The following is a 26,340-nucleotide window of genomic DNA, read 5'->3' on the forward strand; positions in this document are numbered from 1 at the left end:
TTACCTTCCTACAAATAAACACACACACATATCTATTCACTTGTCAATGCAACGAGTAGATTTTTTATATTTCCCTGCAGCTGTGTTCTTTTTTTTACCTTTTTTAGTCCTAACAGCTATATATCCACAACGAGTATCACCGGATCAATGAATAAACTTGGACACAAACAGCAAAATGATATACACACTCCTTTCCAAGTCACTTGAGTGTTAACCACAAGAACTAGGCTATCGATCCAGGTCTCCATTAACTAGCTGTCCTCTACTGGTGCCGAAGCTCACACGGCCCCTGGGAAACTGGACTGGATGTGCTGAAGGCTGAATGAATTATTGAGGATTCAGGGCTGCATTCTGACAGATCAGACTCCATGGCTGTACATGTACTAAACTTTTTTGTACCATAAGTATATGGCAGATTAGCCTATATTCAATCATTGAAGCAAACACGAAATTTAGGGCAACATTGCAGTTGATAATACGGGGGTATTATATAAGACCAGATACTGGGGTAAACCACGTCTGAAAAACAAATACATCTTTTTTTTAAGTGAATAAATCACAGGGTACAATATCTTGAATATGTCTGACTTAACATTCAAATATAGTGCTTTTCTGCAGGAGAAAAACATAAACATACTGTAGGCTGAACTGAATCAACTTCTAACTGACTGAAAACAACAACACACTTCTTTACAAAGTACTCTTTCAGGGGCTTTAGGATCAGGTTGTAGAAGAGTGCACGAATCTTCGTGATGTCCGTGTCCACCCCCTGTTCCTGCCTGTCCTCAGGCATGTCACGGCATTAAAACACAAACACGCAGCGTGACCCGTCTCGAAAAATCTGTTTAAATTATCACCTGAATGAACAGTGACACTAATCGCTAATTCGCTTTCATGGCAAAATGTCGACACTGTGAATGCATCAAATTTCACTCAGACCACTCTCTTTGCAGGTCTAATGAGTCATGACATTAACACAGCCCAAAGCCCTCCTCCCACGCTCCTCCAGCCCACTCCTCTCTTTATTAGAGGAGCTCCTCTGCTCCAGTCTTCAGAGCAGCAGGCGCCCAGTCAGCGCAGCTCCCTCCAGTCGCTTCGGAGGGACTTGTGCTTTTTTTTCTCACATTTTCTCGGGATATACCTTCATCTCGCCAAGATGAGACTTGTATTCGTTGTTGTTGCGGTGGCGTCTTTGTTGACAGGTAGGTGTGGAAGTAATGTTTTTTGTTCTTGCAGAGTGCTGTAAGTTAGTGAGCACAGTTCAGGACCATGGACAGAGACACTGACTGCTCTTTCACTTTAATACATGCAATCCTGATGCAGTTTGACCATGCTTTTTCTTTCTTCCTAATGCAGAAAATCTAGCGCTTCCTGTAGGACACGAAAGGCAGAGAGAAGATGTGGTATGCTTTTTTTTTTTATGCAATTTGATTATTCAGTTTAAAACAGCAGCTGTGCAGAAATGAAAGCAGCTACATATTTAGTATATTTGTTTGTTGCAGGTAACACGCTGTCTGGTTGAAGTCCTGTCCAAAGCTCTCTCCAAACCGGGCTCCCAGCTGGACCAGGAATGCAAAGGCCTGCTACTCCCAGCAGGTTTGTTTCACGAGCACATTTTTCACTACGCATGAAGATGGTAAACAGGCTTATTTAAAGCATCAATGCACCCTTTTTACTGTCAGGTCGATGAGACATTCAGGAGATCTGAAAATAAAAACTTTAAAAGGCTATTTCTTTGTCACCAGCCTGTGACAAAATAGAGCTATTAATATGGATTACAGCTTTCATGCGAATTCTCCATTTCAAAAAAAGGGACATTAAAAAATATTCAGGAGACTCTTTCCTCAATTAATTGAGCCTAAATATCAAACAAGTGATTGATCAAATCATTGCATACAAAATGGTATTTGACCTAAAGGCTTAAGACTTAGAGCTTCACAAGTCCATGTTTATATCTCTTCTGATTTGTCTTTTTTTCTGTCCTAGGGGTTAAACATGTAACGCTGGACAAGAAGAGCGTGGAGGGGGTCGCAACTCAGGGAGAGGTGGCCAAAGGTCAACCTGAGGTGCCCGAGGCAACAGGAGCAGATGTGAAAGACATCGAGGCTCTCCTGAAATCCATTGAGGAAAAAAGAGAAATCCCAGAAGACGAGCGTAGCCAAGAATCCTGGAGCCTGGGTGACGAGAAGGAGAAGAGACACGAGAACGAGGATGAAGAGGAACGGGAGAAGAGGAGCGGCTGGAGGCCCGGAAGACACCACCAAAAGAAACACAAACGGGGAGATGAAGAGGAAGACTTCGACCGCAGTCAGGAGAGCTGGGGGGTCGAGGAAAAGAGATCGGAAGACGAAGGAGGCGACGAGAGAGAGAAGAGGACCTGGAGGCCCGGGAGATACCACCAGAGAAAACACAAACGAGATGAGGAAACTTTAGGGGAAGAGAGGGAGGAGCCAGAGGAAGAGCGTAGCCAAGAGTATTGGGATGTGGGCAAAAGGCAAGGGGACGAGGAGGAGGACGAGGAGGAGAGACACAAGCGCATATGGAAGCCCACACATCGCTACCACCACAAGAAAACGCTCCACAAGCGTAGCGATGAACCATCAGAAGATGAGGAAGATGGAGAACGCAGTCAGGAATCTTGGGGTCTCGACAAGAGAGACTGGAAAGCCGGGAGATTCCACCAGAGGAGACACAAACGTGATGAAGAACTCTCAGAAGAAGCCAGAGAAGAGCCTGATGAAGAACGCAGCCAGGAATCTTGGGGCCTTGACAAAAGGGACTGGAAGGCCGGGAGATTCCACCAGAGGAGACACAAACGTGATGAAGAACTCTCAGAAGAAGCCAGAGAAGAGCCTGATGAAGAACGCAGCCAGGAATCTTGGGGCCTTGATAAAAGAGACTGGAAGGCCGGGAGATTCCACCAGAGGAGACACAAACGTGATGAAGAACTCTCAGAAGAAGCACGAGAAGAGCCCGATGAAGAACGCAGCCAGGAATCTTGGGGTCTTGACAAGAGAGACTGGAAGGCCGGGAGATTCCACCAGAGGAGACACAAACGTGATGAAGAACTCTCAGAAGAAGCACGAGAAGAGCCCGATGAAGAACGCAGCCAGGAATCTTGGGGCCTCGACAAAAGAGACTGGAAGGCCGGGAGATTCCACCAGAGGAGACACAAACGTGATGAAGAGCTCTCAGAAGAAGCCAGAGAAGAGCCCGATGAAGAACGCAGCCAGGAATCTTGGGGTCTCGATAAGAGAGCCTGGAAGGCCGGGAGATTCCACCAGAGGAGACACAAACGTGATGAAGAGCTCTCGGAGGAGGAGAGAGAAGAGCCTGAAGGGGAACGCAGCCAGGAGGACTGGGGCTTGGACAAACGACATGGAAAAGAAGAGGCGGGAATAGAAAAGCGCATATGGAAACCAACGCATCGGTACCACCATAAAAAGAAACTTCACAAGCGTGGCGGAGGCTCATCAGAAGATGACGAAGAACAGAAGGATGATTCAGAGGAAAGTGAGGACAAGGACGAAGCAATGAGGTACTGTTTGTATTCTGCGCCCCGGAGCACAAAACACTTTAGAGTTCAGTAAAAGCAGTCTCCAGTCAGTTGGGATCAAAACAACACCCTTTAGCAGTGTTCATGTTCTGACATAAAACAGCTGTTAGTAGAACAGAAAGTAATTGGGGCTGTTTTTTCAGGTCTCTTGCCGAGAAGCGTAATCCCTGGATTTATAGAGGTTTCTACCATCCTGCCTGGTACAAAAGGGATTCAGATGAGCACTCTGCAACCTCAAACAAGGTAGGCACTATGTGTTAGATATGCCTGCATATATGAAATAATCATTTTGTTGCAAATTGCTTAAGATCAGAGACAAAAAACATGCAGGTTGAGGAAATCTGACCACGCTTTCCTATTCTTTTCTTTGTTTAATTCTATACATTTTCATAGCCTTTTAAACCTTTAAAACATGTGTATGTTATATGATTTAGTATTGACCCAACATCCATTCATTTTCTAAATAATTGCAAATGTTCCCTGCTGTGGGACTAAGGATTATCTAATTCTATCTTTCTTATAATCTTCTTTCTATATCCCTCAATTACCAGTAAAGTTTTTAATTGGCAGATCGTTATTTTGGCCTACTTTGTTCAGTTTATTAGACATAATCTGATTCTGCCTTGAACGTGTTCAGATGGATGAACTGGCCAAGTTGCTGAGCTATAAGATAAACCAGCTGGCCAACCACTCGACTCAAGAGGAGCCAAAGAGGAGCATGCACCAGAGAGCACTAACCCAGCAGGAGGTAAAAAGAAAACTGCTTCTGCTAACTGCATAAAATGTATGACTGACATGAGGATGCATTTGCTGTCATGTTCACTTTGTGTTCACCAGACTGAGGTAAAAGTACACCGTTATCATCCTTTTATTCATCTGATACTGATGAACAATACTATGTAGCAGCCAGAAAAAACTAACTGGCAATATAGAAATACATGCAAATCTTAGGAGCAATAATCCACCCTAATAAAATAAAGAGAATAGATACATTTGTGTGTTTTAAAAATAGAAAAAACTCTTCCCCTATATATTTAACTGACCCAGTAAAACCACAAAGCACATCAAGTGCCTCCACCACTAGCTGCTTCACTGGGGGGAATAGCGGCCATGCTCATTATGGAAATCTCTCCGGAGATGTCAGGACTTCAGCCTTCAGAGCAACAGAGCATCAGTGAACATGCATCTGTACGAACGCACATCAAGAGCTGTCCCCTACTGAGCATGTCCGAAATACATAAAGGAAAAATGTAACCAGTATACTCATGGGCAGTGGCTCGTTCCTCAACTCTGGAATAGTTAAGATGAGTTTTTATTGCCTTGCTCAAATCGGTTCTTCACCGCTTCGCTCTTCAACACTTGCCCCCCTATCTCTATTTGCATTTTCCACGTTGGCATTTTACGGCTGCTGCAGTAATCACACTAAAGAACCTCATGATTATGGCCTCCCCGAGCAATCAAAGTCATAATACGCCCATTAAAAAGAGAGCGACGGCCCGTGGAGACCTCCCCATCTTGTCACTTACTTTGGAGCAGCAAAACAAATCAGGGAGGTGGGGTGATGTCAGTTTTACAGCATCACAGCTCAGGGGATAATAAGGGAATGTTTATTAACCTAAATGAGTAATTTATGCAGATTACGCCGATTTTTTGAGCAGTCCTCAGTAAACAAGCACAATTTATTTATAATTTAATCCTTATTGCTTTTCCATAAATAGTAAAAAAAAAAAAAAAAAGATGTCATAATATAAAGCGATGGTGTTTAGTTGCTGATGTATTATTCATGTTTTTCAGGAGAAAGAGCTGGAAAACCTGGCAGCGATGGACACGGAGCTGCAGAAAATCGCTGCCAAGTTGCATGACAACAGTGCATAAACCAGGATGGACAGCTTTAAGACTCTACCAGTGGATCAAGGCTGCTGTCTTACTGTATGTCAGCTCATATAGTAATGCTTACATTGTTAAAAAAAAAAAAAAAGAGAAAAATATCTGGAGTCTTGCCAAAAAAGATTTAACAACTTGTCTGTCAGCGTATTTGTGATATTTTGATGTTATCAATTTACTCAGCATGGGAATGGTTTTGATGTTTATATATAAATATATAAAAAGAGAAAATATGAGATTATAATATATACATCTGAGACAAATTATTCAAATCATTGTGTTCTGAAGAGTTTGTTCAGTCTGCACTCAATAAAGAGTTATTCTGGGACCAAACAAATATCTCTCCAATTATTTCTTTATTAAAAAAATGAGTGTTCACACAGCAGGTTCTTTTGGACTGCTTTTTTAATTCTGGGCAGATACAGATGTTACCCACAGTCATACACAGCTGGATCATATAACAAATGGCACTTTCTGCGGGGATAACAAAACAAAAATTAAAAGTGTTAACCAAGAAGCTGGAGAGCATTAACTGGAAAAAAAATAAAGATTTTTACATCTGGTCTGGAGTCATAAGAAACAAATGTGTTACTTACTCTCAACACACACGATTATTTCAGCAGATCCTTACATAATACACACACACACACTGAGCTCATACTTCCTAAACTGGCTTAAAGGTGACTCCTCAGCATTACGCCTTCATCCTCTGCGCTGATCTGACTACACAAGATGGGAGAAAGTGCTCTGATGAATGCAAACCAGACACTCCGTCTCACTTATATTCCAGAGGTGTCAAATCAGTTCAGCAGAAAGAGAAGTCGATGCTGGAGGATAAAACCCCCTTACAGGCCGTTGGTAATGTGCCCTTAAAACACTGGATGCTTCAGTATTTGTTTATCCCTCAGTCACTTTCTGTCTCTTTGGCGCCGGCTCCTCAGTTCGCTGGGAGACCGCGGGTTTGGGGGGGTTCATGGCAACCGTCGTCCCTGAGAGGAGGAAGCCTCCGCCACCGCTCATCAGCAGCACGGGATGCGTCCTGTTAGGCAACACCTAGGGACACGACACGCATTTATTCTACAGAGAGAGGGCTGGGGGAAATAACACTCTGGTCCTGGGGGGGGGATCTCTTTGAGTATGCAAACTTTTCGTCCAGTTGCTGCATAGTACACATTTCTTAAAAAAGCAGCAACAAAACAACAACAGAGTGGGCAGTGAGAGCAAAAGTCTCTGTTATTATGGATGAATCACAGTTCAACCGACAACAAGAGGATGAATATTACTTTCTTCCTCTGCTAGTAAAAGAAGGACTTAGGGCTGAAACAATTATTGGATTGACAGAATATCAATCTGCAACAATTCTGATAATCTATTTAATTGTTAAAAAGGCCAGCAAAAATGTCAAAGGTTACTGTAGTGTGAGAATTAGCTGCTTTCCAATGTTTTATGTGATTGAAAATTGTGAATATATATATATATATATAGTCAAACAATAGACAGCAGACAATTTTTTTGTGCAACCTTAAATGTGACAAATTGTGATATATTTCTTTTATGACTTTTTGACATTTTATAGACCAAAAGATTATACATTTAAAAAAAAATATGAATTACTTATGAAAACTTTTAAAAGCAATTTTGAGCATATGACAAATTATGCAATTATTTCTCTTCCTTACTTTGTAAGAGACCTACATTGATTGACACTGATATACTAGGGAAGGGATAATTCTGTTGAGGTTACGGTTAACCCTAACCCTAACCCTAACCTTCAGACACAGTCATCTGACCAATTGTTAATATAAAACATAATGACTGGAGCAGCTTTAACAATATGACGCAAACAAAAGCCATGATTCAGAGTCGACATGTTTACCTGGTAATGTCTGAGCCAGGTGTCTGTGAGTCTGAGGTTGACCGTACCGCCGTGGTCCTTGAGCTTTGTGTAGCACTCGATCAGAGGCTGCAGAGATGGGAGGAAAAAGGAGCATTAAGAGGAGGACTGCAGAGTCAACAAGTTGACACAGACACACACACACAGACACACACACAGACACACACACAGACACCGATCTTTTTAGCAACATAAGCACAATAGAGACGTGTGTGAATCTCGAGACTGGTCGGCTGCTTCTGGCCTTTTTTTCCCGATCGGCAGCCTATCGATCAGGTGCATCTCTAATTGTAACTCCGTGGCAGTGACAGTAATGTCCCCTACAGTAATGCTATAAGGACATTTTCCCGCTGCAACTCTAAGCAATAAAAAAGAAAAACAGTGCGCAGTGGCAGATGAGGAGAGATCTATCTAACATAACTAATTATCCTCTTGCAGTAGGGCACATCAGACGTGTGTCCAGTAAATACCACCTCTCATCATGCTCTTACCTCTTTGTACTGGGAGTAGACTACAAAAGGCCTGGAGGGGGAGAGGAACTTGAGCAGGCCCATGAGGACGGGACACGGGTGAAACCTGCTGGCTATAACCAACCTGCATGTGGGAAACAAACAGATGATCAGGCAAACCTGTCCAACGTGAAATATACTGTGAACCACACACTTTGTTATTGGAAATGTGTAGGTAGGCAATATCGTAATTTAGCTCATGTGTGCCGTATGACAGTTATGATTGGAAGACTTGGGGATTTATTATCCACCATAGACATTCATTACTTTATGTAGCCGGATAAGAATCAGTAAAAGAGGCTGATGTAGGATCAGACTGGAAACCCTTCATGATATAGCTGCTCTGATGTAGAGAAAGTCAATAGGCTAACCAGATCAATATTTGTACTTCTGACTCGGTTGTCACCCTCAAAATGCTTCAACCATGAATCATAAAAAAAAAAAGTTATTAAGCACGTCCTTCGTTTTTACATGGCAGCAAACTGCAAAGCAATCAATTTGGGTCACCTTGTGAGGACACCGCGTGCTCGTCGTCAAGTGTTTGAGCTCGGGGGAACGACTTTTATGGAGACGCTGAACAATACGTTTAATCGTTAATCACTTTTTAATCCCCGTAGATCTATTTTAACGACTGTTGTTTACTGCACGGTGCCACTCCAGCACTGATGAAGCAGAGGAGGAAAGAAAAGGGAACAGAAGATGCTGATGCAGCAAAAGACGCAGAGAAAGCCAGAAGCTTCAAGCTAAATCTGACACCAACCCGTCCGCATTCCTGCCTTCCAGCAGGGCAGCAGCAGATGCCAGCTTCTTCCGCTTCTCCTCCTGCTTCACCTTTCTTTCCTGAGCCTAAAAAAAAACAAAAAACAAAACATGAAGTAAGGACATTGAACCTCTCTTTCAGATCCAGTTTTTAAAAACATACAGGCGTATTTCTGTTGCCTACAAATAAGCAATCATGACATACTTTGGCTTCTATGCGTTTCTCCCTCTCTGCTTTCTCCGGGTCGTGGCTTTCATCAGCACCACTGTTTGTCTCCATTTTCAGTTCATCCGGACTGTCCGTCTGTTCTGTCTTAATCTGGTTTGGCTCCTCCTTTACAGCCATGTCGGACTGCGTATTATCTGTAATGTTGAGGGAGATAATTGACATCAGATGAATGTCACAACGCATGCAAATTTGTTAAGTTGGAACCAGGAATTATTTAGTGTTTGCATGCATTTCAGCTCTGGTTTGCAGCTACTGAAAGGCCCTACCAGCACTAGGGTCTTTGGAAGCGGTGTCCAGAGTGCCTGCCAGCAGAGCATTGACATGGCAGATGGGAAACTCATGCAGCGTATCGTGAAAATGTGCAGGGAAGCCAAAGCTCTCCACACCCGCCCGCACTGGCCCACCTCCTGGGAACATTTGGATCACTGAGCCATAGCCTGGATGAGGAGGAAAGAGGGGGTAATTATGCAAAGGGCAGAAAAAAAGGGCTTTTTGCTCGGAGAGAAAATGCATTTAGCAGACGCTTTTCTCCAAAGCGACTTACAATCAGTAGTATATTACATATCATTCACCCATTCACACACTGATGACAGGCTACCATGCAAGGTGCCACCATCAGACTCTAACTAACATTCATCATCCAGTCCACACCGATGGCAAGCCTTCAGGAGCAACTTGGGGTTAAGTGTCTTGCCCAAGGACACATCGACTGCTGAAGCCGGGTATCGAACCACCGACCCTCTGATTGGAGAACTACCTTGCTCTCCACTACGCCACAGCCGCCCCTGCATTCTTTGTATGTTAAAAAAAGCAGATAAAACACTCTAGAGAAGTTCACAGGACTGACGTACCCCCCATTCTTTCCATGACGGATCCCAGCACGAGGCCAGCGCAGGTCTCGAACACCAGAACTTTACTGCCTGCGTGGATGTTTGCCAGAGTCAACATCTGGGCAAGTATATCATACCGCAGGTGGCTGCATCACAGGAAAAACACACACACACACACATCATAAATTCATCTCTCTCTGCTTTATTAAAATACAACTTTCACACGTGCTGTTCATGAATGTGCTGACTCACCAGATCTTCCCCGGTTCCCGGCCGTGGTACATCAGAGCCAGGATGCGACAGGACGGTTTTAGAATCGTCACGGTGTTTTCATACCTTGAAAAGCGCAGGAAGGGGAACAACTGATAACATTAATTACAGCTCACCACATTATTTAAAGTATGAAACAAATTGCTGGTGCATCATTGGAAGTTACTCACTTCTTCTTTTTCTTCTTGATGTACTTGTCCTGGGCGTATTTAGTCTTAGCACTGAATGTGGAGCTGTTCTTTATCAGCTCCTGGATGATTTCCTGTGGAGAACACACACACACACACACACACACACACACACACACACACACACACACACACACACACATACTGTCTCTGGTTTTTCTTTTCTGTTACACTTCAACATTTTATCTGATAATTTAAAGATAAGGTTCCCATGACAAGACAAAAAACAACAATGCATTGAACAATCTCTTCCCTATTCTGCACTGTGGCCAATCCCACTGGTTTAAGACGTAAATATTTAACAATGGATCACAAATATTTAACGTAATATAATTATAATATATTTGAAAAGGATGAGTAATCCCCTGAAATAGCTGGGCACTGTAGTGTTTAGCCAACACTACTCAAACAGGACTAATGCTGCATGTTTTGGGGCCTATTTTCAAGATGGATTAAAACACATTTGGTGCACAAGTGAGCATTAATGACACCAAGACCATGTACGTGGATTGACTCGATTTAAACTAAGATGTCCATCAAGGGAACATGCATTCAGCACACAACAGTGTGACTCATCTCACAACAACGGATCTCTATGGAACAAACGAATAAGTTCAATGTTGTTTTTCACAAAATTATGACAATAAAATGTGAATATTGCCCACTTTACCTCCAAATACTTTCCTATTTATGTATGTAGTTGCAAGATCATTTATGTACCTGGTCGTTCAGACCTTGCTCTTTGAGCGTCTCTATGTCATCCCTGGTCAGCTTCTGTGATTTCCCATCGTCCACAATGCTTCTGTTGTCTGTGCCTGCCTCCTTCGCATCTGGAAAGAACATAAATGAGATTATTCAAAGTGAAAATGAAAGCATAACAGCCTTGCATGTTCATGCATACAATCTGGAATTAACTTAAACCATCAAGAAGCACTACCCTGAGCCTTCCGCTTAGCACTTATTGTATTCATATTAGTTTGTTTCTAAACTTATTGTATTCATATTAGTTTGCTGCACTTATTGTATTCATATTAGTTTGTTGCACTTATTGTATTCATATTAGTTTGTTGCACTTATTGTATTCATATTAGTTTGTTGCACTTATTGTATTCGTATTAGTTTGTTGCACTTATTGTATTCATATTAGTTTGTTGCACTTATTGTATTCATATTAGTTTGTTTCTGCACTTATTTTGTATTAGTTTGTTGCACTTATTGTTTCCTATTAGTTTGTTTCTGTATTTTGCTCTGGTTTATGCTCTTAGATGCTTGTTTAAGAAAGGAGATGCACTTATGACTTCTGGTAGTTCTCTTGAATACCTATGTTGAATACACTTATTGTAAGTCGCTTTGGATGAAAGTCGTCTGCTAAATGACTGTAATGTAATATAATGTATTAACTTATAAATACAAAGTGTCAGATACTCAAACATGCATGTGACAGGTGGATGCAACAGGTAACACACCGGTGTTGCTCTCTGTGTCTTTGGGCTTCCTTGGCTGCAGGATCCCTCCAGACACAATGTCAAAGGTGCAGCCGTACAACTGGCCCACAGCATTATCCAGGAAGAACCACTGCTTCTCAAAGATCACCTTCCTGTAAAGTAGACAAACACATATCACAGTTATGGTTAAGTAACCCCAGTTTGTGCCTCTCTTGAAATCAAAGTGATGTTGCACAAACATTATGCTTTTCTTTATTATATTCCTTTATTGATCCCCATGGGGGAAATTCAAGTGTTGCAGCAGCTCAACTACACAGACACAGACAATAAATACACATACTATACAACTACACAGACAATAAATACACATACTATACAACTACACAGACAATAAATACACATACTATACAACTACACAGACAATAAATACACATACTATACAACTACACAGACAATAAATACACATACATACAACTATACAACTATACAACAGACAATAAATACACATACTATACAACTAAATACACAGACAATAAATACACATACTATACAACTACACAGACAATAAATACACATACTTACAGTAAATTACTATACTATCTAGTTACAGTTTTATTTCCTTACTTCCTCGGTAGGATTTGCACAGCTTTGAAGATATCTCCGCGTTTCATCACAATGTAGTCCCCCTCTTTAATTCTGCACAGAGAATCCTCATCCACGTTGTCCGCCATAATAAAGCGGATTAAACCTGCTCTCAGGTCAGTTTAATAATATATAATCAGGCACGGTTTAAAAGAAGGCACTGAAACACCCTGTAAGTAAAAGCAAAATACAGAGAATCACTATTTCCACGTGTTAGTGTTCATTTCCCTAGCTTCCCAGGACGACTAAGCGATAGCAGAGCGCAGGGATCGCAGAGCTTCAACATGCTGCTCTGTGATTGGCTGGGGAACGCGTCACCGAGTTTGTCAGCCAATAGGAGCGGAGTACGAGGACTGGGTCAAAAAGTCGATTTCAGAATCATCGATGAATGTGAATCTCGATTAACTAGGAGAGGGAGGGGGGATGGGGGGGTTTCCTATTGGGAAAGAGCACAAGTGATAATGAAAGGACTATATTAATATGTAAACCAGTCCCAGTGAGGAGATGTGCAATGGTCTATTCCCAGTCTAGTTTTTTTTTTTATCAATTAAAATCTGTTCTCACAATATCTGTGCAATAATAGTTAAAATAGTTTTTTCTGTCTGTAAATATAATATTTCAGTTATTGTTGATTTTCTACTGTTTTTTATTGCTTATTTATAATACTTCTTCTACTATGTCTCTTGTGTGCACTTTACTCTATGCTGCTGTAAGCCTGCAAATTTCCCCGCTGCGGGACTAATAAAGGATTATCTTATCTTATCTTATTTATTATAGTATAATAATAATAATAATAATAATAATAATAATAATAATAATAATAATAATAATAATAATAATAATAACTTTATTTATATAGCACCTTTTAAAAACAAGGTTTACAAAGTGCTTTGACAGACAAGCCAGCAAAACAGTGGAATGGAAGAAACATTAAGAACAATCGTTAGGATAAAACTAAACTAAGAAACAAAATGAAATAAAAAGTGACAATCAAATACATAAATAAAATAAATAAAAAAAAAAATAAATAAAAAATAAATAAACAAAAATAAAATAAAATAAATAAAATAAATAAAATAAATAAAATAAATAAAATAAAGTGAAATAGGTCAAATATAGTAAACAAATATAAGATAAAATACTAAGACCAAATTAAAATGAAACATTAAAACGACGACTGTATGTTTGCATACATAATATCACTGAATAACTTGGTATATATTTGAAGATGTGGGATATATAAATAGGTGCAAATATGGCTTCTTTTTTTTTTTTTTTTTTTCGGCATACCAAATTATCTACCTAATTGGAAAATGGATTATGTGCAATAATTCTGTTAGGTCATGTTGAGAATATTTATGTGGCAGCCGTGTTAGGAGACAAATTGAAAGAGGTCTGTGGTTAATTAATTTTAGATCATTAAGTGAACAGTACCACAAAGCATCTTTGTTTTCCAGTCCCAGTGAGGAGATGTGCAATGGTCTATTCCCAGTCTAGTTATTTTTTATCAATTAAAATCTGTTCTCACAATATTTCAGCATGTTTGCATACATAATATCACAGAATGACATGGTATATATTTGAAGATGTGGAATATAAAATAATCCTTTATTAGTCCCGCAGGAAATTTACAGGATTACAGCAGCAGAGAGGATAGTGCAAACAAGAGACATAGGAAAAATAGGAAAAAAAGCAAATGAGCAATAAAAAAAAAAACAGTAAAGAATCCACGGTTACTGAAATATTATATATACAGACAGAAACTATTATAACTCTTGTATTGCACAGTGTATTTGTATTGCAGAGGTTTTTAGTGTCATGTGGTCTACTGGGAGCAGAGCTGGTTGTGCAACCTGACAGCAGCAGGAAGGAAGGACCTGCGGAATATATAAAATAGTTGCAATGTATGGCAAATATATCTATTGTTGTACCCTTAAATTAATTGTAACAAACTAGTACCACTTCTTTTTTATTTTCCTCATCCCATAATTATCTGACTAATTGGAAAAATGGATAATGTGCAATAATCCTGTTAGGTCATGTTGAGAATATTTACTTTGCTGAACACTATATTGAGTGGATTTTACTGGATTTTATTATGTATAGTTATATTAAAGAATATACTTGATAACCAACCTATCACCATGAGAGCTGATACTGCTTCATTTGCATTTAAACACAGTTTGTAGGGGAAAAAACATGGCAGATGTGTGACCACGTCACCGCCCAGCCATGGGTGGGTGCGTTTGATTTCCCGCCATGGGGCCACAATCTGGTGTTTTATAACTGCCTTTAAACGGTGTGCCGACTCCACCTGCCCACCACTAGTGTACAGCCGTGTAGCAGTGAGGCGGTTGAAAGAGAGCAAAATAAAAGCATCCTACACTGCAGAAGCAATAACACCATTTGGTCAAACTGAAAAGAACTGATGCAACCTGGGAGAGATCTTTAGTCACTTTGAAGTGTCAAGTAATTTTGAAATGATCCATTACATTACATTACATTACAGTCATTTAGCAGACGCTTTTATCCAAAGCGACTTACAGTCAGTAGTATATTACATATCATTCACCCATTCACACACTGATGACAGGCTACCATGCAAGGTGCCACCATCAGACTCTAACTAACATTCAACATCCAGTCCACACCGATGGCAAGCCTTCGGGAGCAACTTGGGGTTAAGTGTCTTGCCCAAGGACACATCGACTGCTGAAGCCGGGTATCAAACCACCGACCCTCTGATTGGAGAACTACCTTGCTCTCCACTACGCCACAGCCTCCCTCCAACTGCATTCAGACAGTAAGTCATAATGACTTCAGTCCAAACCTATGAGTTAGACAGGTTAGTTTATTTATAATAAACTTGGCACTATACTGTAGTATATAGTTGTCTAAGTATGTTCTGAAGCTTGTAGTGTTTTCAGAAAGGTGCTTATACGTCACATAGTTTATGAAGTCCTGCATTAATATAAGATATTTCAAGAGTTCTTTAGCTTATCTTTTCAGGCTGTGTGGCAGAAGTTCACAGTATATGTATGGCTGTATTATGCATTCAATACAGAGGCTATTGTAAAATTAAGTATGACATTTCCTCGTCAAATCAACATGAACATGAGCAGAAAAACACTCATTCCCTGCCTACAATGAATTCTGCTTTCTTTAAGCACTGAATACAATATTTGTGAATTTGCGTTTCATCCTAATAAGCAACAAAGCTCATTACTGTAAATGAATTAAGATTATTTTGCCTCGAATGTTAAAACTCAGTTGTGTTTGTATGGCAGCAAATGAACAAATGCGAAACAAGTTGTGAAACACACAAAAAAAACACCCTTTAATGATTTTTTACAAAAAAAAATTCTGTGTTAAACAAGGGCATCTCTTCACCTTTAAAAAAAGCTTAATTCCTACAAATATCAATGTGTCCAAGCTTTGAGAGAATCTTGACTAAATATTTACATCAACGCCATTATTTTTATAGTGCAGGTCGGACTGCTATAACTGTTCACAGCAGGATATATAATGACAAAAAAGTGTTGTTCTGTGTGTGTGAACATGTTAACATTTACAGTTTAAAGTATGACATTCTCTTTCGCTCAGTGTTTAGGGTTACCATTGCTACAGTAGATGAATGCTGGACTTTCACATTGCAACATAGGTAAATAAACTACAACTAAACGAAGCACAGGCTTATATCTCTCCTCATTCCTGGCCTCCTGTCAGTTTGTGGAACAGTTCTTCGTCTAGCGTCTCGTTCTGGTCTTTGGATCTTGTGGAAAGGAAGATGTAGCCGCCGATAAACTCATGGACCACCTTGCAGTCACAGCTGGAACAGCTGAAGGCCATGGACACATTCTGGTCAAACTCTATGGTCACCTGGAATCATATAGAAAGTATTCATGCCTCTGAAGTATTACCGTATAAAAAAAAAAAATGCATCCCTGGATGAATAGAAATCATAATATATGACAGAGCGATCCATCACCTGTCTTATCTCCCAGTTAACGTTCCACTGCTTCATGTTGGCAAACCTCCACGTGGTGACAGGCAGACAAGACGACATGTCAATACGAATGAGACGGTTGTAAGAGATCCCCAGAATCTCATCCTTCTTACTGCCTCTGAATCTGAAATGCAAATAAAAGAATCACCAAATTATAATCCATAAACAACAATTAGATTTGCAAATATGTCTCCGGTTGTATGTGTAATATACCTCAATATATATATATATATATCTATATAAAAGCACTGTACCTGACAATGTAGTAGTTGATACCAAACTCTGGAAGGGACTGCCAGGCCTGGATGAAGCGCATCTTGGCCTCCATTAGGGACAGCCGTGCTATGTTCTGATGGGCCTCCAGGATGCGTGCTGTTAGCTTGAAACAATCACCAGAGGCAGATTTAGCAAATGTATTTTGTGCTACAAAAATGTGTGATGTAACGCTGATGGCTGCTGTCAAGTATACTGCACGTAGCTCTGACACCCACCTGCTTGGTCTTGTGCTTCTTGGTGTAGCGCGTGGAGAAGAAACACTCAGCGTTCATATCCATAGCCTCAAGGTCAGGAGCTGCCTGACCAGGAGGGGGCGCCAGGCTCTTCATCTGCAGGAAGGACTGGATGTTCCTCACTTCTGACTTGTAGGAGCTGTAGGCCATCGTCTTGCCCTTGGAGGCCAGGATACACGCAGCTTTCCACTTGGCGTACTGCGTTTGCTGCGGCAAGTTAAGAAACAGTTACAACATCAGCCCGCTTTGATAGACGTACACTTTAATATAAGGGGTTTTAAAAGGAGGTAAAATTGCTGGTTATAACAGGAAATTGCTCGAAAGCATGTGGAACAAGAGGAGGGCCTTACATTGTCACATCGGATGTACACCTCATTCATCCCGTCAGCAACTGGGAGCAGGAGTTTGATGCCGAACTTCTTCTCTGTGACGTTGACATCGGGGACGACCTCACAACCTGTCGGGTGAAGAGGAGCAGATAGTAGTTCATTTAAACATGGACCCTATATTCCCATGGTTTTGTGTGTGAGTGACTAATGGGAACTTTTGCAATTGGTCCATTATGGAACGAGAACGCTTCATTACTGTTGATGAATGTCCATTAAAAGTCCTTGTTTGTTGCCGCTGACGGGCTCAGATTGTTATTGTAAGTGTCTGACCACATAATGGAATGGACTCTGCAGATAAATATAACATTCGCTTGATTCGGTCTGTTTATTATTGTGTCGTGTGACATGTTTCCAGAAGACAACGGTGGAAGACTGAGTGAGAGTTTGAGAGAGGATTTCAAGCGTTGTCAGCATTTTGTTGTGTTGGAGTAAAGGAAGCATAGCTTAGTGTTATCTAAAAGATGTTCAATGTCACGGCTGAATATTTAGCTGATTTCCACAATGTGGATGCAACACAAGTTTTCAAAACGATAGAGACAAAGAGTAACAAACAGCCCAGATCAAGCAAAAGGTAAAGAAAAAGTTTTTTACTCTCTGTAGTGTCCTGTCCATAACTTTGTGGGACACTTATAATAACAATCTGAGCCTGTCAGTGGCAAAACAAAGCACTTTAATAGCAACCTGGATCGCAAAAATAGGATCCAGGTTGAAAAAAAATACCGAAGTCACCTTTTTAACTATATAAGAAAAGAAGCAAAATACAACAGATCTGCTAATATTATCACCGAATAAAACTGCAGCTACTATGGCAGCTAAAAGGAGAACACCGCAGAATTTATATAGATGATATTTATCACTTTTCCCATAACTAATACGGGAGAATACAACCTGTACAACATTACATTTATTATTAAGTAATGAGAATATATCTTGGTTCTCAGTTTTATATCCTTTTGTAGGGAATTGCTCCTGCTCACACTCAAAGACATAATTACACATCATGGGAATTCTTACATGTAGGGTTATTAATCATCAACAATACAGAATATATTAAGAAGTGTTTTTTTACTTAAGGATCGTGGTTATTATGGGCAAGGGAGCTCCCAGTCAACTCTGTATTATTATTATTACAAACATGTTATTTTTCATTGTTATTATTAGTTTTCTTTTCTGTATTCACATATTTCTTATCCTCCCTGTCATCATTTTATTTAGAGATCACCTCTGTGCCACTTTATTTCATTTCCTAATGACAGCTAATGCTACATGCATAAGTGTTAAAACAAATAGAAATGAGTAGTGAATGCACTTCTGAATTGTATGTGAAATATAAGTGTTTTTCACATCATTCTTCTTCACTGACCTCGGAGGTGAAGCTGCTCTATGGGTTCTCCGTTGGAGGTCTCCTTGTTCTTGTAGTAGGAGATGGTGGTGTCCTTGAATACAAACCAGTACTCTTTGTATGGCCGCAGCGTTAGTCTTTTGGGCCTGATTCAAGGCGGAAAGAAATGAAAATAAACCATTGCTTTTTGGCTGCAATACATGTTCTGACCTCAATGCCTCCGAGTAAAAATACTGGAAGCAAAACAGCATCAATGTTTTATGAAGGTTATGAGATACATCTTTACTCGTTCAGAGCATCTCAACAGGAGGTTGTTTCCTATAATCAATTATCAAATAACGTTCAAGCCATTATGAGATTAAAGTGAATATCAGAGGCATAAATACACATAATAAATTGTAAAGAGTATATTTTACCCCTGTCCCATAAATCAAACCTTATTTCTGCAAGCCACTAAATTAGGCTGATTTAAATGCACCAGAATGTGCAGGTTTGAGATGGAGGTATTTCACTTTAGTTATTCATAATGACATCTTCATTATATAGGAACAAAGGTGGTTTTACCTAAACAGCCGGAGGGAATCTGCCAGCTCTGGAATGTCTGTAATGTCTTCCTGGGGGCGGGACAAACAACTGTGAATTATCCTGTAACTTCTCCTGACATCACCGTGTTAAGACATGCAATCATCTGAGGCCTACCTATCACTGCTGCTTCAAAAAACAGGTGTTCTACTGTAACAGACCTGGAAACCTTCAAATTACGGTCAACATGCACCCCAGTGCAGCACCGTCTAAAAAAAAATATGTTTACCAGAATTCGGTCCGCAAGTCCGCCTTCAAGTGTCACCTCCAAGTTGGACAGCGCGGCCTCTACTTCATCTATTTCCGGCTCGTTGGGGTTGACCAGTGGTTCGCTTGACATGGTCAGTTTACAGATGTGGTACTGAAAAAGAAATAAAGTGAAAGTTTTTATGACATAAGTTAGTGCTGGAGTACTCAAGATCGGTCTTTTTGAAGGTCTCGGTCTTGTTTCCATCTCCAAAAAAGCCTCTGGCTTTTGTCAAGACCGGTGAAGACCACAACTGTGTGAACTGCTTGTGCATTGTCTGAATTATTTGTTAACATAGTTACTTTTTTTGCTCATAGAAAACAGAGGTCAAGTCCCACACAAAAAAAACTACCTCCGCAATGCCCTTTGATTATTTTATCAAGACATTTCTCATGGCACAATTATACATATACACACTTATGCAGTATAATATATGACAGTAAAAAAAAGTGTGAATTAAGAGTAATCTTTATTTGTTTTCATTGGAATGAGGATTTTTTTGGATCAATTTAGAAGAGTCTCTCTGGTTTGCATGTTCCGCATTTTATCGTTAGTGTGTCCTGCAGTGTGAGACTCGCCCCAGCCTGGTCTTGGTCTTGACTTGGTCCTAACCCCTCAAAGTCTTGGTCTTGTCTCAGTCTTGATACCCTCTGGTCTTGGTCAGGACTTGGTCTCAGTTTAGGTGGTCTTGACTACAACACTGCCATAGGTAAATAACTCTCAGATGGCTTTTCTAACAGCGGTGATCAAATATTCGAACAAACACAAGTCATAATGTCTTTTAAGAAGGTTATGCAAGGATGGCATGAGTCAGAAGGAGCCCTGTGTGCCAGCCATTGCACCAATGTGTAGGTGAGTGCAACATTGATCTCTCTTTGAATCACTGTGATATCTGAATCACTGTTGCCAAATAGCTGAACAGATCAGAGACGGCTTGAAATTTAGACACTTAGAATGTCACATCTGAAATTTTGCCACAGTTATCATGTGGATGAGTATTAGTCCCTGAGTGCAAATGTGTCTGATGGGGAGCTTTAAGTTTTACCATACTACTTTTCCGAGTACTTAATCTCTGTTCCTATATCTCTGCCTCTCCCTCCCTTCCTCCCTCTTCAGTGGGATTTTCCTCATGTCCTGACACGTCTTTGCATGGATTTAGACTCCCCTGGATGGATACTATTCAGAGCTCCAAGACCGCCCCATTACAGTAAATACAGCTTGTTTATGCCAAAATACCACTGTGCAAATCACACCAAGTCAAATCAGGAGGGCCATACGCTAGATAAGGTCTAGGTGTATAAAAAAAATATGCATGCAAGTGTCTTTTAATGTATTATTTATAGATGTGCTATCTGTTTATTTATGCTGAAGAATTGACTCTTCCTCCTGATCTATACATATAGAACCTTATGTCACATTCCTAACTGTGTTGGCATGTTGTTCACCTGTAATGAAGCAAACATCAGCATTTCCTCCTCAGTGCAGTCTATTTCCTCCAACAGGATGGCCCAGCGAGCTTGTTCATACAGCTGGGTTATCCTGACAGCGTCATACTTAAACAAGAAAACATACACTCAACTTTAATTTTAAAACCTTCAAATTGAGTCACAAATGTGTTTTTTTTCCATAGAATATATTTTGTGTCTCTTACTTTGGGATTGAGGTCAAAGAAGACATTGTACTTGAAGCGAAGCAGCAGCTTTTCTTCATCCAGAATGTCTTGCTCCATAAGAGAACGAGACGAGTCCAACCACCTGTCGATCATAGCAACGAACAATCAGTAGAGCTGTGGTAGTTTCATATCTACGAACGAAACATGAAACAAAAAACTCTTTTCACCTACCCTGCATTGTTGTTTGCTTTGTCCACCAGCGAGAGCGGCTGGTACATCTTGGCCAGCTCAGCAGGCGGCAAGTTTGGCTGCGATTCGGCGAGAGGGTTTTCTCCAAACCAAAGGCTCGTGGCGGACACCGGCATCCCGTTCTCTGGGTCGTAGGTGGCTGTCATGGTCTTACTGTACATTGGGCCTTGTTCAAGGAGAATAAGAGATAAGATAAATGATTAAAATCAGGTTTGCCCAAAGGATTCAGAATACGTTCATTGCATATTTAAAGGAATTGTAAAAGGAGATGCACTTAAAGTTGTGTTCAAAACACTGTCAGATTGTATGGGAGGACGGGGAAAAAACTTTAAAAGATAAGGAACCTTTTCAAAGAAGAATCAACAGTTATAATACAAGTTTTAAAGAAAGCTTGAGTCTCTTAAAAGCTAAATAAGGCATGGTGAAAGTGGGAAGGTACCAACATTAAAGGCGGAAGAGATCATAGGTCTTAACAAGAGCAATCTTTAGGTTGGCGTTGAATCCAAAATGAATACGAGCAGAGGGAGTGCGTGTATGGGGAAACCCTGAAGATCAGTGCAGCATACTGACCTATTCTTTCAGATCTCACTGATGGAAAGTGTGGCCTGTCAGATCTCTGCAGCGCTTCTCCTCCTCTAGCAGAAGTAACTCATAGAAATAAAGATACTAGGGCCTGGAATTAATGTGAATGTTTCGGATTACAGATATTTTTAATATCCTTCCCACCTAAATTAAGTCATTGCGGATTTTCAGGAAAAACCCCGGTCAACTAGTAACATCAACGATGGCTCAGTTACAGCAACTAAGTTATTCGTTACACCTGTGTTTGTCTGCAGTGAGAAATATCTATTTAACTTTAGTTTTTTAGGAGCTAAATATAAATAAACCAATACTTTTAACTGAAATAAGACCTTATTATTATTACCTTGTAATAAACAAACTGATATAACTTACCAGGAATTCCACAGTCAGACACAAGTTTATGTTATTGTGGAGGCCTAAATTACACTTTTGCTATGACAAAATAAAATAGGCTAAGACATATTTGTCAGTAAACATTTTCATTTCTTTCCAGCCAATGCACCTTTTTCTTTTCATGAAATGAGTATTAGCTAAGGTATCTTTCAGAGATGTTGCAGTTTGCTTTTGGAACAAGATCAGGTGCTTATTTGTTGGGAATCTTTCGGCTTTGTAAAGAAACAGCAACATGTTCTACATTACCTGTGCCTCCTGGTCCCCCGCTAAATAAATCAATGTCCCAGATGTCTTCTTGCGCCGAGTTCTTGTCTTTCTTCTTCTTCTTCTTTGAGGGATCGTCAGGAGGCTTCAGCAGGGACAGTTCCTCTGATCTTCTGATGTCTGAGACGGAGCGAAGAGAAGACGGTGTGAGGGATGAAGAAGAATATGGAAGGAAGGTGAGTCTTCATTTTCGATCAATCAAGAATGACACAAAACAGAAACACTGCATCTGAAAGGACAGAGAAACTCACTGAGCATTTGACAGATCTCTGCCACCGTCTTGAAGACCACACTGGAGAAGCTGACGGTAATTTTGATGGTTTTCATATTAGGGAGCTGCAGCAACAGGGGTTTGTGCTGAGGTGTGTAGCGCAGGTCAGCATCAGCCTGAGTAGAAAAATGATGATTTTCAACGACAACTGCAAAATCCATAATTATGCTCTGTCTTTTCTTATAAAGCTATAGATGTTTGTCCAATATCTGTGTAATGTATTCACACAAATGGTATATGTATTATAAAGGGTTAACACATGTAATCTAGATACTGGACAGAACACAGTGAGCCTGTTTTTGTGATGGAACTTTGTCACATAAAAGTGCATTGCTCTCTCATATTGTACACGTTTTTTTCTTCACATTAGCTTTTTAGCATGAATTTGGGTCGTTATCGCTCTGTTGACAGCGAAATATTCACTATGATTATACAGTTCTTTGTGCTTGGAGTTGAACAATGCTTGACTGTACAACATGTGTTTGAATTACAGAGCCAAATCACTGATGGCTCTTCCTGCCTTAATGAGCTGCAAACATGTGCTCGTAATTGAATTAGTATGGCTTTGACTCTTCTATACCGCAGGCTTTGGAATAATTTCGGCCATTGCGGAAAAATGCATTTCTAGGGAGAATTTTGAAATGTTTTTGGATTAATTATTATTATTAAAAAGCAGATTAAATCAGTTTGGCATCTACTCGTTACCTGAATCCCATACTTGTCCAGGGTCCAGTGGGTCTTGAGTAGCCAGCATTTCCTCTGCTCCCACCACAGGGCGTGGTCTGACCAGTCTTGAGGAGCCTCTGAAGGCGCACAGATTAAGCAACACACATTACTACAATGCTTCCGTCATATCTCAAGTTTAAAGGGTCTTAAAGGTGGAGCCTGAGCTTTGTAACTACCACCTCTACTACCAACACAAACACCTCCTAGTACCTGTTGTGTAGGTGGCTGAGGGTGATTAAAGTGTGGTTTTATGAGTCTACCTGACATCATGTTATGGTGCTGGGCAGGAATCCACCCGTTGATGACAAGCTACATAGTCATCTATTATGTCTTAGCTGTTTGAACCACCTTACTACTACTACATTAGCTACTCTGAATTTATATAAAGAGATATCAGATCAGATTGTGGCTGAACTTTGGCCCTTGGGGCTACACAAGCCAATGCTTTGTGGCAAAACAATAGCACCGGCAGTGTAGAAAAATGCAGGGCACACAAGGGTGTGGCTTGACTAACAGACCTGTGGTGGCGGCAGCGGGGAGGTTCAAGGCACTCCGCTTAAAACACAGTTGAATGGAGGTGCGCTTTAACCAGGTAAACAAACCAAACTTGAGTGCGACAGATTGCATTCAAACATCTGAGGCACTTACTGATCTTCTCCACCAGTTTAAGCATGAGGCCGCCAATGTGCAAGTCTCCCTTCACCCTCAGCTTGAATTTCATGGACTCATCTCCGACTTTTTGATCCACCTGCACGGACAGCTCCCATGATCTTTCTTCATCGGGTGTGTTCATGGCCCTGTTCTAAAGAGAAAGAGGTGTATATAGATTAAAGACAGGGTGCACCTGGTTTAATCTATCGCACAACACAAGGAGCATTAGAGAAAAAACCCTTCAGCTATCTCTAATTAATCACACACCGGGTGAATTCCAATATGATATGTTGATTCTGTTCTTGTTTTCTTTTGTTTGGAGGATTAGGAAACATCTGGGATAAAAACATGAGTCAGCGGGATAAGTGTTTCTCAACATCCTGTGGGAACATCCAAATTATCTTGGCCAACCGTTAACAAACACAGATCTCTCAGTGTTTCTGTTTCAAGCAGCAATGGAAAAGATTTTTTACCATGCTTCCTCTGCAGTGTTTTCTGCAGTGATACCGCAAAACCCCTGAAGCACTCCTCTCGGCCGATACATTTATAAATAAGATATCAGCCAACACACAGACTGGCAGATGTACAGGCAGATGTGCCAGCAGGAAAAATAGATGAGACCACAGAACACACAGTAAACACAGCAAACATAACACAGCTGTATATACGGCTCTCTGCACAGAAAGGCGTAACTATAGTGGAGGATTGTCTGATTTTAATTGTGAGATAGAGTGAACGGATGAAAGACACCAGGCAGGTATGAAAGGGGAGAAGAGCGGAGGAGGAGGAGGAGCAGGGAGGGTACATCTGTGGAATGTGTGACGAGCAGGGACACGAATCTGGTGCAGGAGAGACCATGCAAAACAACAATCTCCACGCACTGCACCCGATCTCCCCTCGTTTCACATCCGAACTCTTAAAGTGTGGTGAACAAAGAGATGCCAACTCATACACACACACACACATACACGTCTAGACCGGGGCTATCAATAGAAATACCTCTTTCATTTGTCCTGGGTAGCCCAGTGGAAATGTAGAATGCTACTGTGTAAAAACTGTATTGCCGCGAGGCTAGGTTTAATGAACACACTCTGCTTTCTTGTTGCGCTGCTCCCTCCCTATGCAGCTGTAGGATACAAGTTTTGAGCTCGCATAGCTGCTGCGGGAAGGCTTGTTTGGATGTGTTGGAGCGTGATGAATTGACTCCTACAGTATTGCAATAGATGAATAAAGGCCAAAATGTGATGAAATGTGCAATGATTTGGGCCTCGTCAAAATGCAAAGAATAGAAAGTAAAATAAATCACTGTAATTTTTCTCATATAAAATATGCAATGGTTTTAAAGAGCTCTGATAAAGGTAGCCAGTGTGACCGGTGTTTAATCTACTATTTCTAATTTAATTTAATTCCCATTATAAGAGGGGACTTATTATAGGAACAACTACAGGAATGCAGCGTTGGAAAAAAGACATCCACACTCCATGAAAAATACAACAACCCTTTATTTTACAGTAAGCTATAACTACACACATACTACTATCTGAAACAATGTCTAAAAGCACTTTATTAAAGCATCTATTATTATAAAAATCATTCATACTGAAGCAAATGGAAAAATGTTGACATACTTTTAAGACATAAACAACAGTGCTGTTAGGTTTTAGTATTCACAGAATACAGTACAATGTCAGCCCGGCCTTAGTATAGCAACAACAGTACAATAAAGTGCTACAAATTAACCATTAACTTCCTTCCTGCCATGATCAAACGCACAAGTCCCAACTGAACATAATCATGTGTTTTCTTTCCTCGTTTGGGACATGATAAGTCTGCTTTATTCAATCCCAGCTGGATAATGGCCCTTAACATAAACAACTACAAGACTCAGAAACAACTCTTACCTTAATTGAAAAGTTTTCTGCCTGTGAGCTATTCCTAGAAATTTCTTGTGAAGTGGAATGAACCCGGAATGAGGCACCTTTGGGATTTAACAAAACACGCCCCGTCCATCCGGACAGGTAACGTTATCAGGAAGGAGGAGGGACCGTTAGAGGAAGGAGGTTAACTAGGTTTATGATTAGAGCCTCTAAGCAAAGGTGGGTTTGTCCAAAACCCAGGATGTTCACACGGTTTCTAATGTTTGGGATTTAATGAATTAAACCACTGTACGCAGGGCTAAAAAAAACATTATTTAGCATAACAGAAGCAACATATTTCATCAAGGTGCTTTCAGTGTATTAGACATTTTAAATGAACCCATATTTGAAACAAATGGACCAAGCGGAAATGGCCGTTAGCAACAGTTAACCTG

The 26,340-nt window shown here is 40.5% G+C and overlaps 3 protein-coding genes across 3 annotated transcripts; 1 reads left to right on the plus strand and 2 right to left on the minus strand.

The window, feature by feature from the left end:
* The first annotated feature begins 1,156 nt into the window (after positions 1-1,156).
* On the plus strand, positions 1,157-5,431 carry chgb (chromogranin B). Its single transcript, XM_054619057.1, has 7 exons — positions 1,157-1,202; positions 1,357-1,403; positions 1,503-1,596; positions 1,987-3,538; positions 3,700-3,799; positions 4,194-4,304; positions 5,351-5,431. Exons 1-7 carry the CDS (start codon positions 1,157-1,159, stop codon positions 5,429-5,431), a joined length of 2,031 nt encoding a protein of 676 aa, XP_054475032.1.
* Positions 5,432-5,803: 372 nt separating this feature from the next.
* On the minus strand, positions 5,804-12,452 carry trmt6 (tRNA methyltransferase 6 non-catalytic subunit). The gene is made up of 12 exons (XM_054618580.1): positions 12,189-12,452; positions 11,586-11,716; positions 10,840-10,949; positions 10,102-10,193; positions 9,914-9,997; positions 9,683-9,807; positions 9,098-9,268; positions 8,808-8,965; positions 8,604-8,689; positions 7,826-7,928; positions 7,317-7,403; positions 5,804-6,493 (listed from the first exon to the last, which is right to left on the minus strand). Exons 1-12 carry the CDS (start codon positions 12,293-12,295, stop codon positions 6,338-6,340), a joined length of 1,410 nt encoding a protein of 469 aa, XP_054474555.1. The 5' UTR covers positions 12,296-12,452; the 3' UTR covers positions 5,804-6,337.
* Positions 12,453-15,590: 3,138 nt separating this feature from the next.
* Positions 15,591-25,982, minus strand: fermt1 (FERM domain containing kindlin 1). The gene is made up of 16 exons (XM_054618595.1): positions 25,931-25,982; positions 24,027-24,180; positions 23,358-23,455; positions 22,633-22,768; positions 22,364-22,501; positions 21,125-21,308; positions 20,933-21,035; positions 20,727-20,834; positions 19,264-19,395; positions 19,017-19,066; positions 18,474-18,598; positions 17,072-17,178; positions 16,704-16,928; positions 16,467-16,591; positions 16,195-16,336; positions 15,591-16,085 (listed from the first exon to the last, which is right to left on the minus strand). The coding sequence occupies exons 2-16, from the start codon at positions 24,169-24,171 to the stop codon at positions 15,912-15,914; spliced, it is 1,992 nt and encodes a 663-aa protein (XP_054474570.1). The 5' UTR covers positions 24,172-24,180; positions 25,931-25,982; the 3' UTR covers positions 15,591-15,911.
* Between the last annotated feature and the right edge of the window lie 358 nt (positions 25,983-26,340).

Source organism: Anoplopoma fimbria, chromosome 18 (genome assembly GCF_027596085.1).
Source record: "Anoplopoma fimbria isolate UVic2021 breed Golden Eagle Sablefish chromosome 18, Afim_UVic_2022, whole genome shotgun sequence".
NCBI classification, from domain to species: Eukaryota; Metazoa; Chordata; class Actinopteri; order Perciformes; family Anoplopomatidae; genus Anoplopoma; species Anoplopoma fimbria.

Bases quoted from the DNA above. Each gene is read 5' to 3' on its own strand.
- fermt1 (XM_054618595.1), bottom strand. From the start codon at position 24,171: ATGAACACACCCGATGAAGAAAGATCATGGGAGCTGTCCGTGCAGGTG. The intron at 21,036-21,124 runs GTAGGTGAAAAG...TATGATCGACAG, and splicing joins AAAGCAAACAACAATGCAGG to GTGGTTGGACTCGTCTCGTT. The intron at 19,396-20,726 runs GTGAACAACATG...TTTCTTTTTCAG, and splicing joins TGATGTTTGCTTCATTACAG to TACCACATCTGTAAACTGAC.
- trmt6 (XM_054618580.1), bottom strand. From the start codon at position 12,295: ATGGCGGACAACGTGGATGAGGATTCTCTGTGCAGAATTAAAGAGGGG. The intron at 9,808-9,913 runs GTGAGTCAGCAC...CCTGTGATGCAG, and splicing joins CGGGAACCGGGGAAGATCTG to CCACCTGCGGTATGATATAC. The intron at 7,929-8,603 runs GTTGGTGTCAGA...TCCCACATGCAG, and splicing joins GAAGGCAGGAATGCGGACGG to GTTGGTTATAGCCAGCAGGT.
- chgb (XM_054619057.1), top strand. From the start codon at position 1,157: ATGAGACTTGTATTCGTTGTTGTTGCGGTGGCGTCTTTGTTGACAG. The intron at 1,203-1,356 runs GTAGGTGTGGAA...TTCCTAATGCAG, and splicing joins GGTGGCGTCTTTGTTGACAG to AAAATCTAGCGCTTCCTGTA. The intron at 3,539-3,699 runs GTACTGTTTGTA...CTGTTTTTTCAG, and splicing joins GACAAGGACGAAGCAATGAG to GTCTCTTGCCGAGAAGCGTA.